This window comes from Notolabrus celidotus, chromosome 16, assembly GCF_009762535.1.
Source record: "Notolabrus celidotus isolate fNotCel1 chromosome 16, fNotCel1.pri, whole genome shotgun sequence".
Classification (NCBI taxonomy): Eukaryota; Metazoa; Chordata; class Actinopteri; order Labriformes; family Labridae; genus Notolabrus; species Notolabrus celidotus.
The window spans coordinates 8,901,286-8,919,119 of NC_048287.1; the positions used below are offsets into that span (position 1 = coordinate 8,901,286).

At 39.8% G+C, this 17,834-nt stretch overlaps 1 protein-coding gene across 2 annotated transcripts; it reads left to right on the plus strand.

The window, feature by feature from the left end:
* Positions 1-4,014: 4,014 nt before the first annotated feature.
* On the plus strand, positions 4,015-15,352 carry stx12 (syntaxin 12). 2 transcript variants are annotated; one of them, XM_034705301.1, is made up of 10 exons: positions 4,015-4,122; positions 5,555-5,691; positions 8,306-8,375; positions 8,630-8,729; positions 11,229-11,366; positions 11,493-11,536; positions 12,955-13,060; positions 13,165-13,237; positions 14,428-14,510; positions 14,598-15,352. In XM_034705301.1, exons 2-10 carry the CDS (start codon positions 5,592-5,594, stop codon positions 14,688-14,690), a joined length of 807 nt encoding a protein of 268 aa, XP_034561192.1. In that variant the 5' UTR covers positions 4,015-4,122; positions 5,555-5,591; the 3' UTR covers positions 14,691-15,352. The 2 variants fall into 2 exon arrangements, with proteins under 2 accessions (XP_034561192.1, XP_034561193.1); XM_034705302.1 differs by having other exon boundaries at positions 4,028-4,122; positions 5,558-5,691.
* The last annotated feature ends 2,482 nt before the right edge of the window (positions 15,353-17,834 follow it).

Sequence of the window (17,834 nt, forward strand, 5' to 3'; positions counted from 1 at the left end):
AAACTGAGCAGGTGAGAGAACTGATGGAGTGTCGAATACACAGACAGAAACAGAAAGAGCCTGTGTTTGGTTATTGTGCTCTACGATTAGCCTCACTGGGCTGTTATGCAACAGGAGAATTGATCCTGCTGTGTTAATGTCATATGTTTCTGAGGTGGAATATAAGTACCATATGCAGCAATAAAAATGTCATGAGAACCATTTTTAAAATAAATGACTGTAATATAAAACAGCCAAATCATAACATCGAACCTCTTGTTGCTAAAAGCTTGAATAATGTCTGCTGTTTGATGTTCTACATTTTTGACTGAATGTTAAAATTAACTTGGAGCTTTGAACTTTGAAGCAGCTGGGTTTGATTCACACTAAACTTCAATGTAGAGTATACACTGAGAGAACAACACGTCATCCTTCTGCTCCAAGTCAGACACTCGTATCAGTAACAGAAACAGACATCGACCAGGGAAATATATCAGGACACCCAGGTTGTTGAACTCTTTCTACAGCAGCGCTCTTCCTTCTCACGCACCGCTGTGCTCCTGAACCACAGACAGAGAGGACGCAATGAGCAGGGGCGAGTATCTGGTCTGCATGGAGGTCCTAGCAAGCAGCAAACTTGCAGCTTGCCACATTTAGCCCAGCTCACATGCACCTGTTTAGCCTCGCTAACATTTCCCCTTTCTTTAAACACATTTAGCAAGCTAACAAAAGCTAGCCTATTAAGTGGAATGCAACCTAGTTAACAAGAGAAAAATCTTCAGGCAGGTCTGACACAGCTAGCAAATCTAAGAAGGTGAAGTATGGTCAGTGCTTCATGACCTGTGAGTTTTCCCTCTCTATAGACGATACTGCACGATATGCTGTTAAGAAGCCAGTTGTCAGCGGGAGCCATATTGGAAATGCTGAATGCAACCTAACTGCTGTTAAGCTAGTGTGAGGTAAAGAGGTGGGCTTTGAGCCTCCTCGCCAACAGCTACAGTCTTCCCGCCTGTCAGTCAAGTCAAGTCATGTCCTTAAATGGGCAAAACTCATAATCTTAATATCTTCTGAACTGTCGCAAATACACATGATGTATCAACAAAAGCTTTGTCAGCTGTGTACAAAGAATTCAAAATACAAAACCATTTTGTGACTGACAATACTGCAAATTTTGTCAAAGCATTTAACTGTTTTGGAGAGGATGTTACAATTGATTTTCCAGAATCAGTTGATAACGAGGATGAAGCACCTGAGGAAGGCCATGAAGAAGGATCTACCTCCCCCCTGCTGCTTTCAGTTAGAGCTCAGATGAAGATGATGTGATGGAGCCTGAGTCACTGTCAGCATTGGAGCTAACAGAAGGTGCATGGCTCACACTTTAAATCTAGTTGCCAAAGACACAGAAAAGGTAACTGAAAGATGGTACAAAATACTTTCTAGAGCAGAGCTTTCCAAGACCGATACCAGTGAGGATGATAAAGCTGCCAGTCCTGCATATGAGACACTCATCTTGCACACTGTATGCGATGAGTTTGGCTTCCTTCAATTCTCTTTTGAGGAAATTGACTTCATACAATTGGAGCTGGAGCTCTTGAGCGTGTGCAGCAGCATGTACTCAACAAACCATCTCCAGTTGGTGCATCCAAATAAGTGTCCACTTCAGTTTTTCTGGAATAATGAGTGTTTTGGTTAGATCTGAAATATGATGCTGCAGTGTTTCTCTTGTCAATGTTACCACTGAGCCGGGACTGATCACAGCTTCTTGCATCTGAGTCATCACAGTTCACAGTTTGAGCCTTCCTGTAGAGTGCATCTGTGTTAAGGGACCAGTCCAACTTGTTGTCCAGGTGTACACCTAGATATTTGTAGGTTGGCACCTGGTTGGCACCACCTCGATGTCCACCCCTCGAATGTTATTAACTAGCTGATGGCAGAGCATGGATCTTGGGAAATCTACTATCATTTCCTTTGTCTTTGAGGAGTTCAGGAGGAGGCAGTTTTTGTGACTCCAGTCAGCGGAAGCTTTTGTCAGATCCCTGTATTGAGATTCCTGTCCATTCCGGATACAAGCCACAATAGCAGTATCATCTGAGTATTTCCACCTTTGTGTCCTTCTCTGGCTTGATGGCCAAATTAGCTCCAGGCTATTGCAGACATAGATTGCAGAGTGGACGCAGGTGCAAGGAAATGGCACATGTTGGAGCAGTGAACTTCGAACATAGACCGTATAAAATATGGACGTAGTATCCTTGACATCACCCATCTGTTCCTGAGAGCTGTTTGAAAGCCAGTTGACGGCGGCAGCCATATTGGAAATGCGGAACTCAACCAGGCAGAGCATGGCGTAGGGTGAGCCTCTAAGCCAATAGCTATGTGTTCCCGACGGGGAGTCACGTCAGTCATGTCCTTATTTGGGCAAAAAATTTTGAATCTTAATATCTTCTGAACCGTCACATTAGAAAGAAATTCACCCCCTGTACAGTGAGTGCCGATAGAGAGATTAGCTTCGTAGGGCCAAGACGTTTTTTGAACTAGGCTGTAAACATGTTTATTAATGCTGCAAAAATCGTCTTTTTCCCATTCATGTCTATGTGGTTTCCAGTGTTTCTTCAGCCAGCCTCAAGCAGATTCTCGATGTATTGCAGTTTATAAAACTTCTGAATGGGCTTCATTGTTTGAGACCGGAGGTGGCCGCTTGACTTCGACAAGTTAGGCTCCGCCTCCTCTCGCGAAGACTCAGCGGTACAACCCTGCAGTCTGATGAGGCTGAGCTCATGTAATTTGAAATTCAAATACAGGCGTTTATTTACAGACAACCTCGAAGAAATGTTTCAATATAACGCCATTTTTTAAAATCCCATGCTGATGAGTTCTTATTTCATATTCAGACTGCACAGATAGATAAACTGATTTATTTTTTAAAACTACAACATGTTTTTCAAGCCTCATACATTATGAATAAAGAGTAGTTTCAGTTCTAGAGACACAATATTTTTTTTAAAGCAAAGCTGGCTTACATATGGTTAAATTTATTAAATAAAAAAGTCAAGCATAAATAGAAGAAATCTTAAGCTGTTTATGCAGTTAAGTGCTGATGTGATAGCTCATTTTTAATTATGTATTATACCAACAAGTTGTGTGAGTAACATTTTGGAGTCAGCCATCAGATCAAACCCTCCACGTTACCATAAGTTTAATGTTTTGTAGCCAACATTTTATTCTCTTTGAAGCAGCCTATACAATTATTTACCGAAATGTTTTACGGTTTCTCTCTGTAAAAAAGCCACTTGACAAAAATTGTCCATTATTTTAACATTGCCATGTTGTAATTTGAACTGAACTGTAATGTGTTGTACAACACAGGTTTTACCCATTTAACCTACAGTAGTCTGTAAATTCTACCAATATATGTAGAATTTACTGTTTTGTTTTTTTAGAGTATTACTGTCAATTTAACATTGACTTATTGTTTTTCTATTTACCCTTTTCTTATTGTTGTGATTTTACAGCACTTTACTGTTAATATTACGTACTTTTTTTTTACAGTGTACAGTGTGAACAGGAATGGAGCCAGAACAGTCCCTTGTGGAGCCCCCATGCTGCTCATTATTGTCCCAGAGACACAGTTCCCCAACCTGACAAACTGTGGCCTTTCTGTGAGATAATATGTGATCCAGGAGACAAAGGTGGGGCCCACTCCTATCTCTTTGAGCTTGTCTCTGAGTATGATGGGCTGGATGGTGTTAAATGCGCTTGAAAAATCAAAGAACATAATTCTCACATAAGCGCCCGGTTCTTCCAGATGAGAGAGGGCACACTCATCCACTCCAATGTGTTCTTTGTATGCAAAATGCAGAGGATTGAGGTCTGTGGGTAATGATATCAACAACTATTATTATTATTATTATTATTATTATTATTATTATTATTATTATTATTATTATTATTATTATTATTCACGTCTAAGTAAATTCTTATTTCCACCTTTGTTTTTAAACAAAGTTTATTTGAAAAAAAAAAAGAGAAAGCCCTCACCGCGTGACCTCACGCGTTACGCGATTACGTCACGTATCAGGAAGAGGACCAGTATCTGACGGAAGAACGTTACGCCTCTGTGTTTACTTTAAACTGCCAAATACGCAAGTATGACAAAGCTCGTTTTATATTTAATACTTGTTTTATGTTGACATTATGTTTCTGCCTCGACGTCTCTTCCAGTGGAGAACAACGTGTCAGTATCAGTGGGTTATCATTATCAACAGATCTGACAAGTTAGCTTCAGTTAGCTCTGAAGCTAACAGCTGGGCTCAGCTCTGTCACAGCATCTGTAACTTTTACAGCATAAACAGCGAGAGATAGAAACACTCTGGGGCTTATTGTTTAAAAATTATGGTCCAAAATATATTTAAATCAAAAGTATTAGCGTTACGTCCTCATAAGGATCACTGATAAGTCTTATATCCAATGTTATTGAAGTGATTCCTCGTTAGCATGCTAACAGTTGTTATTCGGGTTAACCCAGATACGCCTTAATCTCTGCTGTCAATAAAACAATGATTCCTCATTCAACACAGGCTGGCAGCAGACACTCAGCATGATTGTGCACACCAGTCTGTGATGATGTGAAAACGGGATTGCTAAATCATCCTGCTGTGTTTGTGTCAGTGAGGAGCCAGCTGCTGTAAACAGGTGTTCTCTGTACAGTTGTCACTTTTAGGCCCTCTCTGTTTTAGTCACTGCCTGAACATTTCAGATTTTAACACACGTTCATCTCTGAATATATCCTTGTGTTTTAAAACAGGTTGGATTTAGAGTCTCTTTGTGAAGCACCATAACGATAATACTGAATATTGTGCTTTTTCAGTTTACTTTAAATGATAGAAAACAACATGATGTCGGATGATCTGTCTGAATTGTCCTTCACTTTTGGTGAACAGAAAACTCATACTCATCTAAAATGAAATAACATTCCTGTTCATCAAGCTTTTGGTAAATAATTATACTATTTTCCTTTCACAGAAATTCAATTTTACAACATTTTTTTCAAGTTATGATAGAAATAAAGAAGCATTCATTTCAACTTCCTGTTTCACTTAATGAGAAAGGCATTCACTTGACATTTGTCACAAAATATATCCCTCAGAAGATTTCCTGAGACATGCTGATTGTTCTTTTTGTCAGATTGAACAACAGAACAAGTTATTTTTATATTTTATTTGTTTTTGACTGAACGTATATGGTTTCTTTTTGTAAGGTCTCTTTCTGATTGTAGCCCTTACACTTTCCAATCCATCTCATCTATCTATCTAAAAAGGATGTTGAGTTTGTGTCAGTATGGAATAAAGGATTCATGACACAATGATTATGAAGATGCATATTCACTGAAAACCCATGAGATATGTTTTTATATTTCATTTCTTAGCATGTTTTTTCTGCTGCGTGTCACACACGTTGTCAGGATGTCTTGCTGTGTAAAATGTCACGTCAAGTTTAAAAAAAGTGAAACCAGGAGAAAAGAAGTCCTTAAACAAATATGCTGTTCAATAACAAACACGTTTCTCCTCGTGTGTGTCAGCAGCCAAACCTCGACCTTTCAGCACACTGCAGCAGACATGTCGTACGGGAAAGCAGAGACGTACCACCCCGTCCCTCGGGACGTCAACAGCCTCATACAGACCTGCAGCTCCAACATCCAGAAGATCACACAGAACAGTGAGTGTTCCCCTGACTCACTGATAGAAAGTGATGTAGAGTGAAAATATGATTCTCATGGATTCATCACAGTGTGTCATTTGATAATGCTTTCAGTCTGAAAGGTATCCTGATAATGATAGAGGCCTGACAAAAACAGATGGATCATAAAATACACTGAAGAACAGAGTTGGTTTTATGTGTTTAACTCATCTGTCTCACATCCGAAGACTGTATTCAACTTTTAACCAAAAAAGATAAATCAGTTTCATGTTAGATACCTGACTCTCACAGGAAGTTTGGAGGCTGTAAGCACCCTACAGTAACTCTCCAGGGACATGTGACATATGGTTTAAAAAGGCAAAAGCATAAACCAAACACAGGACAGTCAGTCAGGTTAGCATCAGCATCCTCGTGGCTAGCGGCAGCTGGCGTTCTCTATACCGGCATGTCGCTCCGTATGTAGTGGCCTGCAACCGGGCGTGTTTTGATCTCGCTGTCACTCCCAATATTTACGTTCTCTGTTGTGCAGCCGGATGCTGCCGTTGTACAAACGGCAACCTCTAGTCTCAAAATATGAAGCCCATGCTGAAGTGTTATAAAGTGCAGTTCATCGAGCGTCCACTTAAGGCTCGCTGCGGAAACACCGGAAACCAAATACACACCCATTATAAAAAGAGGATTTTTACAGCAGAAATAAACATGTTTACAGCCTGGTTCAAAAAATGGCTTGGGTCTGAAGAGCTAATTTCTCTATCACCTCAAACTGTTCACCAGGGGTGAATTTTTTATAACGTGACGGTTCAGAAGATATTAAGATTACAAATTTTGCCCATTTATGGACATGACTGACTTGGCTGACAGCCGGGAACACTGAGTATTACAACAACGCTAGCTGGATTAAGTTAAATGGAATAAAGACAAGACACATTTTAGTCTGTCTTTTTAAATTACTTATTTTTTTAAAGGAAAATAAACAGTGTGCTGCTCAACTCTCTTTGCTCTTGTGCAACTATTATCTAGGCAAACACAAGTATCGGATCGGGACTGGGTATCGGTAAATATTCAATGTTAAAAAGTCGTATCGGGGTCAGGGGCCGAAGAATCTGATTGGGACATCCCTAATTAGGACGCAACGCCAGGTCCAACTGCCAAAATGAATCACACCCAGCATGTGAACTTATTATTGATCACAAGGAGCCCTGGATGTATGAGTGATGCTTTCAGACCCAGCGATGACCCACCCTCAGGTTGTTTTGTGTCTGTTTGGTTTTGACGAGGATCTGTACGTTTGAGTTAATTCGCACTCTTCATTTGATGTTTATTAATCACACACACGTCGTTCTGCTGTGTGATCTATCAGTATATCCATCTCTATTCATATTGACGAGAAAGCCGCCCCCCCCCTACTGCAGGATCTCTGTGAGTCTATATCCGAGAGCTCAGTTACTCACTGAATGAGCAATGCCTCAGTGTGATGAGCCAGTTTGATTTACAAGACTGAGAAAAATGTTGACTACTAGTGCAGCTTTTGACAGAGTCTTTGTCTTGTTCGTTTAATTTCATGAATATATACTGTGAGTCTAGCTATGACTTTAATCCTGGTCGTTGGCATTGCAGTGACAACAAACCTAAGATCAATATTGAAGGGAAAGGAATGAGCTGTGTCCTTCAACTCTAGGGGTCAGAATCAGGATACAATACACGGTGCACGCTAACATCACGATAAAGTTACTCTGTGATTGTGAGACGGTCGATGCTACGTCAGCATATCTGATTGACTGAAGAATACAAAATACCTCTTAAAGGAAAAGTGCAGGGTGAATATGATTAAACCCACAGTGAAGATTCATGAAGTATAGATGATAATCAGCCGTTTGTTTTCTGTGGTTCTGCCACAATTTAAAAAACGTAGGAAAGATAACATATTTGTCCCACAGTGTGTGAAAAACATGACGCTTTGAAGATATTCAGAGTTGTGCAGCTGCTGGTAGTGACTTCCTCTTTTTCAGATCGGATTGTTGATGTAAAAACAGTGAAACTAAAGTGTGTTGCTGCTGAAGTTTATATAAATAGTGGCAGAAATAAGAGGCTGTGAGCGCTCAACGCTTCAGAATTACTCAGCTCGGTTCAGTCCTTCCTGTTGGGGGGGAGGTCAAATAAGGCACACCCAAGTTCCCTTATACGTTCTTCATTCTTGGAGCAAGGTCCTGATGTGGAAATGCAGCTAACATCATACCGTGTACTTCAATCTACAAAATAAAGGGACACCTGAAATCAATCGGATAAATCACATGAATAGTCTTACACTGTGTTTTGCAGTTCATGGTGTGAGGTGTTCTGCCGCTCCTCTTACTCACATATATACCTCTGCAAAGTGGAGGAGAGAAACATGGACCAGCTGCTGGTATAACTCCTTTACCGTACCTGATCTAGAACAGAGGACCTGATTGGATTTGACTCAACACAGAAGAGTCAGTAAACACATGCATTGATTGGACTTGATACAAACCTACATAAGGGGTCTGATTTGCGAGTTCTTACACAGTTACAAAGCATGTGGCACATTTGCAGTGGCACGACTGAGGCATGTTGTTGCATTTGTAGATGACTTCCCCCTGTGTGTTGTTGACAGCTGCTCAGATAAAGACTATAGTGAACCAGCTGGGGACCAGACAGGACAACAGTGAACTGCAGGACCGTCTGTAAGTATAACCTTATCCACAGTTAATCACATGTTGTTTCCTCTCTCTGAAACTAAGATCATCACTCCTCTGTGTCACATCTACTTCACCTTACCTCAGTATGTTTTTAAACTGTCAGAATAAGACATGTATCTGCTGCCATCATCACATTTAAATCCTGAAGGCTTGTCTTCAAAGTCTAAGGTTTGTGTTTATCCATGGACTGGATCAGATCATAGAGAGGAGGACTTCTTCCTCTGTTTGTGTTTGTGCAGGCAGCAGATTCAACACTACACCAACCAGCTGGCTAAAGAGACCAACAAACACCTGAAGGAGCTGGGCTCCATCCCTCTGCCCTCATCGCCCTCAGAGCAGGTGAGTCAGCCTCTGATATCAGTCACACTGAGGAGCACAGGAGGGATGATGACTGCTGAAGTCTGCAGTTAGCCTTTCACAAACTCTCCAACCAAAATATTAATAATAAAAGTTGATAGGACTCGTAGCGCTTTTATAATTACTCATGAAGTGCGAAAAAATTGAAAGAAATAGAAATAAAATACAAAAAAAACAAAACAGAGATGGGAAGCAGTAGAGGTCACGTGTTGTAGGCTTTTTTGAACAAGTAGGTTTTGAGTTAGTTTTTAAATGATTGACGTGAGTCAGAGTTGAGGATATGTGGAGGGAGAGAGTTCCAGAGAGTCGGGGCAGCGATGGCAAAGGCTCTGTTCCCCAAGGTGCAGTGCTTGCTCTTGGTGATGGGGGACAGGAGATTAGCATCTGAGGATCTGAGGCGGTGAGATGGAGAGTGGCGTTTGAGGAAGTCGGTCAGGTGTGAGGGGGCGAGGTGATTGAGGGCTTTGTAGGTGATGAGCAGGATCTTGAAGTGGAGTAACCGGGCAGCTGAGTTCTGGACATATTGCTGTTTTTGGAGGTCGGTAGAGGGAATGCTGTAAAGGATGCTGTTGCAGTAGTCCAGTCTGGAGGTTATGGAGGTGTGGAGGAGTGTTTCTGCAGCAGAGGAGGAGAGGGGGGATCTGAGGTGGTAGAGGGATGACCCACATAACTGTCAGTGTTCTACCGTTTGAGCCCTCTGAAATTTAGAGTAGTCCCTTTTCAAGATTTCCAAAAGCGAACAGGAGCAAGTTTCCCAGTTTGCATCATTTTCTGCTGTATTGAATGTTGATATTAAAACATTAAAGTGAGTTACAAAAGTAACCACAGTAGAAAGGAGTCTGCCAGTGCACACAGGGGTATTTGTGCTTATGTGACATCTTTTAAAGGAGTGTTTTAAACAAATCACATCTGTAGCATCTGTAAAATCTAAGCTGTATACCTCAGCCAATAAACCATGTAAATATATGAACAAACGCATATAGACACACATAGTCAGCTGTTTGTGTGTATATTTATCTATGTGTATATGTTCATATATATATATATATATATATATATATACAGATATAGTTTTATTTCTGTATGCTGTCTTTGTTTACATTCTGCACGTTTCCTAACTCATAAATATTATACTCATTAATGGTTGTTATAAAGTAAAAATCAGAACTGCACCTTGCTGCTCTGTTTTTGCTTCAAGTTTCTATGTTTATTTTTTACTTTCCAACAGAAAATATCAAAATTATGTGATTGATAAAATAATAAATATGAAACTAAGTTTCACCAAATGTTTTTAATAATACTAAGAAGAACAAAGTAATTCCACACAGTATCAAATAAGAAACATCTAAAGAAAAACATCCTCTGAAATGTTTGTTCTTTCCCACACATGGTCCATTTTTTAGTGTTTGATAAGTTCTCACTGAAAAGTAGATGAAAATGAAAACTTAATAAACAATATATGTTACAGAATCACTGACAGCTCCTTAGCCTTCCTCCTCGTCCCAGAAGAAAATGAGTAAACCTCATTAGGTCTTAACCTGAGAACAAAGTCTCTCTGTCATCATCACATGCTGCCATGTAGCAGCAGTTAAAGTCAGTCTGTTCGTCTACAGTGACGACACACTCACCGCCCTCACTACCTCAACAGAGGTTATGTCATCCTTTCATTTAATCTGTCTGTGTCTCAAATGTTATCAATAATATTTAATCATACATCTGTCCCCAGATCCAACAAGAGACAAATACAGAAACTGACCACTCCACAGTGTTTCTTGACTGACAGTGACATGTGTTGACTCGTTGTCTATAAAATTGAATTAAATAAGCATTACAAGACTTCTAGAAAAGAAGCAGTGTTAACAGAAGTGTTCAATTTAATTTGAATCATAAAATTAAAGTGAAGAAAGTTATATAAAAGTCTGAGAAGTTCAAACTCACACTAAAGCACAAAATGGAAATAAAAGATTAGAACATCTGCACACCAATGAAAAGCAGAGGAAGAATAAAAAGAGGTAATTCTGTTGAGAGTCAAACTCCCATTGTCAATATTTGAAAAAATATATATTCCTTTATGTGTTCAGGTGCAGCAGACTGAGTTGTTGTATTCTTAAATACCACCAGAGGGCACCAGAGGAGGATATTTCCTCATCATGGTTTAAAACACAGAGATAAATACAGACAGACCTGTTGTGTCTTTGGAGAATCCACTGCCTCTTTAAAAACATCTTTATTAAAATTAAAGTTAAATTTCATTATTTTATCTAACTTCTTTAATTTAAGACATTTACAGATTCTATTATGAAACTTAGAAGCATCATTTTTGGATAATATTTCAGTGCTTTCTTTGACTTCCTGCTATCACAGACCCTCTGACAGCTCAGTAAATATATCTAGCTACATTTCAATGATGATTATTTGGCGTGTCTGATCCTCTCCATGTTGATGACTTCTAACTGTTCCCGTACTGTGTTCTGGTTTCAGAGGCAGCAGAAGATCCAGAGAGATCGACTGATGAACGATTTCTCTGCAGCTCTCAACAACTTCCAGGCCATCCAGCGACGTGCAGCAGAGAAAGAGAAGGAGTCTGTGGCCAGAGCGAGAGCCGGATCCCGTCTGTCGGTAAGTCGGAGGTCATTTCACAATCAGAGGTTCACCTGAGCAGAAGAGTGATTAAGCTTTGGATTCATGTGAGGACTGAAAGTCTGTTCGGCTGTCTAAGTAAAAGTGTGTTGGCTTCTTCTTCAGGCTGAAGACGTTCCTCGAGATGAGAAACTGGTGTCTTTTGATAAGTAGGTCTTCTTTTATTCTTCCTCTTCAGGTTATTTTGTGAGAAAGGAACTTAATGAGGTGTTTCACAGAGACACAAAGTCTCAAGATGGTTTAAACCAAGTCATTGTCAAGTATATAATCATACCAAACATACAAACATATGACCAAAAATATCCTCTTACTCATTAAACAGTCACATTCAGCTTCAAACTAGTACCTACAAGTCTCCACCTCTGTTACTAGCTCTATTGCTTTTGACATTTTTCATTTTCAACGAATCAAATCAAATGTCCAAAAAAGTCATTTTAGTTAAAAACACACTCTACAGTCAGTGTGGAAATATCATTGAAAGAATATGTTTCCAAAGCTTTAAATATGGAGCAAATTACTCAACAACATCAAAAGGACTCTAAAAAGATGTGATGGGATGATCATTAGTTTGATTAGATTCAACAAATTTAAAATTCACCTTAAACTGACCATGAAAAACTAAAAACAAAGCTTTATGCTCCATGTATGAGAACTTATACTGCACTCTGCTGGACAAAACTAGAGTACAGCTCCTTTTTGACTTTATTTCTGTCATAACATTTGAATTTGATGCATTACAAATCTACATATCCTCCCTCACTTAAAAACTGGATCAACAAACTGCTTTATTATTTGAAATAGGAAATAAAAGCCTTTGAAAAGAACAAAATATTTCATCTTGAAAACATATGGGGTAAAGTATTACACACACTTAGTTTAAAAAAAAAAAAAAATTCTATTTGGAATTTCCTTTTTCTTTACTCCTTATTTATTGGGCACTGAGGTGAGGATGAATTAAACCAAAACAAAAAATAGCATAACTAGGATGTACTGGTAAAAGTGGTGCAACATTTGTGAACAAAAATAGTATGTTATTTTATTATCAGCTAACATTTCTTTAAGGAGAAAATGTATGAAATGATTGAGGTCGAGCTTGTCTGTTTGATTGGTGAGTAAATGTCTGTATAAGTCTTATTTTTTTTTTTGTTAGTTTGTTTGTTGATCATGTTTTTGTTTGTTTGTTTTGTTTAATTGTTCATTTAATATTCCCCTGTGTTTTGTGGTTTGTTTGTGTGTTTTGGTGTACATGTGTATAATGTTAAATGTAAATTTAAAAAAAAACACAAAAATTGAAATAAAAGAAATGACTCTAATGACAGGGGAAAGGATGATTAGAGACCAAATGAGAAATCATTCTCTTTTTTGAGGGTGTTTTTTTTTCTAAATTTGAATATTTTATGCAAATGTTAGGGGGGAAAACGTGAAGTAATTTCTGTTTTATTCCCACCATGTTCCATGGTGTAACTTATTACTCAGGCTCTTTAGTCTTTGCTATAAGGTCATTGTTTCTGTTGTATTTTAAGTCTCAACATATTTGTAAATGATGTTTTTCCCTGTTTGTGTGAAGCCAAGATGACTGGGGTCAGATGACGACTCAGACGGAGGAGGCAGCCATCACCGAGGAGGACCTGGAGCTCATCAAGGAGAGAGAGACCAACATCAGACAGCTGGAGGTTAGTCTACACTGATTGTTACATTAATACACGCCCGGTTACCATGGAGGACATCAGCCATCCATCGTGACCTCTGACTGATTCTAACATGTTGTCTGTTTCAGTCTGACATCCTGGATGTAAACCAGATCTTTAAGGACCTGGCTGTGATGATCCACGATCAGGGGGAGATGATCGGTGAGTGGGGCTGGGACTCTGTGGATCTGTGGAACACACACAGCGGCAGCAATGAGACTTTAAACGTGTACAGTTTAAGGATTGAAACATGTAAACTGATTTGATCAACATTGTGGAAATTTAGACTCTGGGAAGCACAAACAACAAGATGTCATGTCTTATTTTTTCTGAAGTCAAAGAAATGAAGGTGATGAAATAGAGATTTATCTCAGTTTATTAAGATGCCTCTATTTATACAAGCGAGTGAAGGCCTGGCCTTCATTCTGACCACCTGTGTCTCAGTTCTCTCTTAAGTTGGAGTTGGAAGTGGACTCTTTTAGCACTCTGTCTACTGATTCATCTGTCACTACATCAGCTACTTCAACCGGTTGCATCCACTCTTATGGCGTCAGCTATATCTTACAGCCAAATTCCGCGGGATCCGTGTCCGGTTGGTCTCCGATCTGCCACGGCACCGGATCTGACAGGTTTCTATTCTAGTCAATGTGTTAACTCCACTAGATCCGCTCTGTTGTATTCCGGCTGCATCTCTGATCTGGCAGGTCGGAGCCCCCCAGATCAGATAAGCAAGACTTCTATTTTTGGCAGATGCTGGAGCACGACGCATCAATCTGCACAGAGCAGATTGAGCGTGACAAGAAGTCAGGCACCAAAACAAAATGAAAACATCCAGTTAATTTTCAGAATAAAACACTGTGTTATCACCAGATCGTATTTCACTTAACTACAACAACAAACCGTCATGATGAGTGGAGCCAGGCCTGGAGTAAACTCTGCATCATAAGTGCAGACTGACATCAACAGCAACCAGCTGCACATCACCTTTTAAACAGCATGTGAAGTATAAACCGGTTTATTTGATATGAGACATCTCAACTCGATCAATGCATTAACAGAAGGGACTTACTGAAGGACCTGCAGGTTTTCAGACCTGATGGGCAGAGAGAAATGTAGGATCATTGAAATCATTGATCATGTAAATTGGATATCGAATATAATTGAACATGTAGAAATGGTTAGAAGTATGTCTTGGTGGCAAGAATATACTTTGATTGCCCATCCAGGTATCGTTTGTTTGAGGGATACGACACGTTATCTATATTTTCTACATTGATTTTCTTGTGTTGCTCCAAACATGCGTTTTCCTCATGAGTCATGTGACTGATTCCCCTCTGTGTTCTGAACTGCAGACAGCATTGAGGCAAACGTAGAGAACGCTGAAGTTCATGTAGAGCGAGGAACAGATCAGCTGCAGAGAGCCGCCTTCTACCAGGTGAGTCTGCAGCTTTATCGCCACTTTACCTTCCATCAGTCAGTGATGTCACACAGGTAAACGTCCTACCTCTGTTTTCTGACACAGCAAAAGTCCAGGAAGAAGATGTGCATCCTCGCCATGGTGTGCTCCATCGTGCTCGTCATACTCAGCATCATCATCTGGCAGGTTGCAAAGTGAACTGATTACCCCCAACCCACTGTCACTGCTATATTTTACTCCGCCCCCTCCCACCTGCAAGTACCTGCTTGGAATCACAAGAAGAAGAAGAGGCCAATCAGCGAGGTGGATCTTTGCAGACGGGAACATTTTGATCTGATGTGAACGAGCCTGATGCTGTAAATTAACACCGTCTGATCCCCTCTGAGATGAAGGCTGGAGGACTGAGGTGGTGGAGGGAAGCGATTCCCTAATTTGCTTTTTTCATTCTTCTTTACTGCACTAATACTAGCTGTCACTGTATTTCAGATGTAAAAATGTTTATGGGTTTATTTCAGAAAACAGAAACGCGTCTTGTTAAAGTAAGGGTCTGTGGTTTTTAGGGGCTGTAAATTATTTCTCTGTTCAGTTCGTGGCCGCTGCTCTCACAGAAACTTGAGGCGGGTTCTGACTCCTGGAGGCGATGGAAGCAGAGGTTGTAATATACATGTTGTAAAATGAAAGCAGGTTAACAGTATAAATAGAATCCATGTGTGTAAATATTCCACAGTGCTGCAGTATATTCAGCTCAGATCATATGGATGATGAACGAAGATGGTAGCCTATCTGTGAATGAAACATCAAACATTTTTATTGATTTCTATGACTCCTGACGATAAGCATAATAAATGTCTGAAACACTTCTCGATGTCTCATTTGTCTGAGTGTCAACAACAGGGATGATTTCAAAAAGGAAGTTACAATACCAATACCTTTAAAGCATGACGGCATTCTCCAGTCGGAGTCTATGCAGTAGAGTGGTGGATCTGTTGTTGCTCCCTCAGGTGGGTCCAGTCCACAGCAGAACAGGTTCGTGTGTGGGTTTGAAGCAGACACTCGCAATTATGGAAAGTTCAATGACTCTTGTGTTAGTGTTTGTTATATTTCCTCTCACCGTTCCACCTCTACTCTGATAATATAGTGCACACAGGCACTGCAGGAACCTCATTGGTCAACAGAGCTGTCAATCATGATGTATATCCCTTTATTATAGCATCAAATAACTAATTCAAAGTAAACTAGCCAGACAAATGAACACTGTGGCATAAATCAGCATGATAAAAACGTACTACAATGACAGAGACCATGTTAGACAAACATTTATTTGACCTGTATTTGAATTTTAGAGTTTGACCCATGTTTCGTCTGTTAACATGCTGGAAGCAGGGTTTATGACCTATACTGCAACCAGTCACCAGGGGGAGCTTTAACGTTTTGGCTACACTTAAGTGGGAGCCTTCTTGTGCAGCTTCTTAAAGAGTCTATGATCAGTGTATTATTTTGTAAACTTGGCTTGTTACCAACAAAGTTGAGAAAACTTCTCCGGTACGTTTGTCCTGAGTGAACAATAGCTTGCCAAAATATATGCAACTCAAAACGAGGCAACCTAAGACACACTTAAAGCTCTGTAGTGTGTGTGTGTGTGTGTGTGTGTGTGTGTGTGTGTGTGTGTGTGTGTGTGTTTGTGTGCGTGTGTGTGTGCGTGTGTGTGTGCGTGTGTGTGTGTGTGTGTGTGTGTGTGTGTGTGTGTGTGTGTGTGTGTGTGTGTGTGTGTGTGTGTGTGAGACTACGATTGCATGGCAGGATGTTGAAACATTTCCTGCTATTCTGGTGCAGTCTTCCTCTCTCCTCACCAGAGAAATCCACACAAACAAGTGCATACCAACACACACACACACACGTACATACACACACACACACACACACACACACACACACACACACACACACACACACACACACACACAAAGTTAAGGATGCACAATCTCAGTGGCCATGTGGTAACCATTGGCAACGCAGGTTTAGAGTATAAAGTGGAGGAGCTTTCTGGGGCTGCTAAGCGGGCTTCTCTGGATCTTTCTAAAGAATCTGAATAAAGACTGATAGCAGCTGTGAATAGTTCTTAAGACAGCTCCATCATGATTCTGATATATGATCCAGAAGCTACAGAGTAAAAATAAAGCTATCTGCTCTATGAAACCCATTTTGGACTTTATTAGACAGATCCCCGGAGTCTGACAGACATCGTTTTGTCTGTTTTGCTTCTCTCTAAGAATGATCTTTGTTGGTTTTGCTTTGTACTTTTATGAAAGATACATGTCTGTTTGAGTTATGTTATAAAGCTGCCTGAATATGGTGTGGTGCTCAAAGCAATAATCCTAACTGTGTTAAAGAATAAAAGCGACTGATTATCAAATCCAAGAGCTTAATACTAATTTATGTCCTTTATTTCATTAATGAACAATAATACTAAAAAACACAAAAAGGAAAAACAGCTGACAGAATGTAGAAATAAGGTTAGCAGTAATGATTGGATGTTATTGGAGAAACTGTGAAGTCCACTTTAGAACAAAAACATTACCACAGGCCTGATAATATTTAAAGAACAGAGAATAAGGAGAAAGAAGATGTAAAAAAATCAGATGAAGATTCTGTTGCTTATGTAAGGTCTGTTTGGATGCCTGTTCTAAAGGCAGAGACATTATTTTTCTGTTATTACGACTGTGTTAAATACTTGAGTATCAATATTAATTTTGTTGGATTCCTAAAATAACAATGAAGACTTCTGATTCTGATTCTTTTTCTGATTGATTCTTATTGGTGAACACTCCCTAGGAACGGTCCGTTATTCCTCAACAGTACACGCCTCCACAGAAACAGCTGTAATCACAGACTCTGGAGGACTAACTGTGGTTTGTGTATGGCGGGAAATACGTGACATTAAAAGCAGAAAAAAGGCAGAAGACATGAAAGACACAAAACGGTTTGCTGAAAGGAGATATCTATAGCACTGAAGACTGAACAGGAGGTAAGCGCTTAGCAGTACAGGTGTTGGATACAGCGGCGTTTAGAAACTGATAAATGTAGAAGAAAATGTCACAGACAGTGACTAGGCTGAAACACTCAGGGAGGCGCTCCGGTGATTCATGAGTCCTGTTCACCTTGTTTTACTCCTCTGTCAGTGGAAATGTTCATTTAAAGTGAGAAATATCGGCTAAATGATCAGTTTATGTTTGGATTAGCGGCTAAGCTAGCTCATTTTTTAACATTTTTGTTCCATGTTTTAGCAGATAAGTTAGCTTATTTTAAGAAACGTTTTGTTTAAAGCTGCTGTTGGCAGGAATG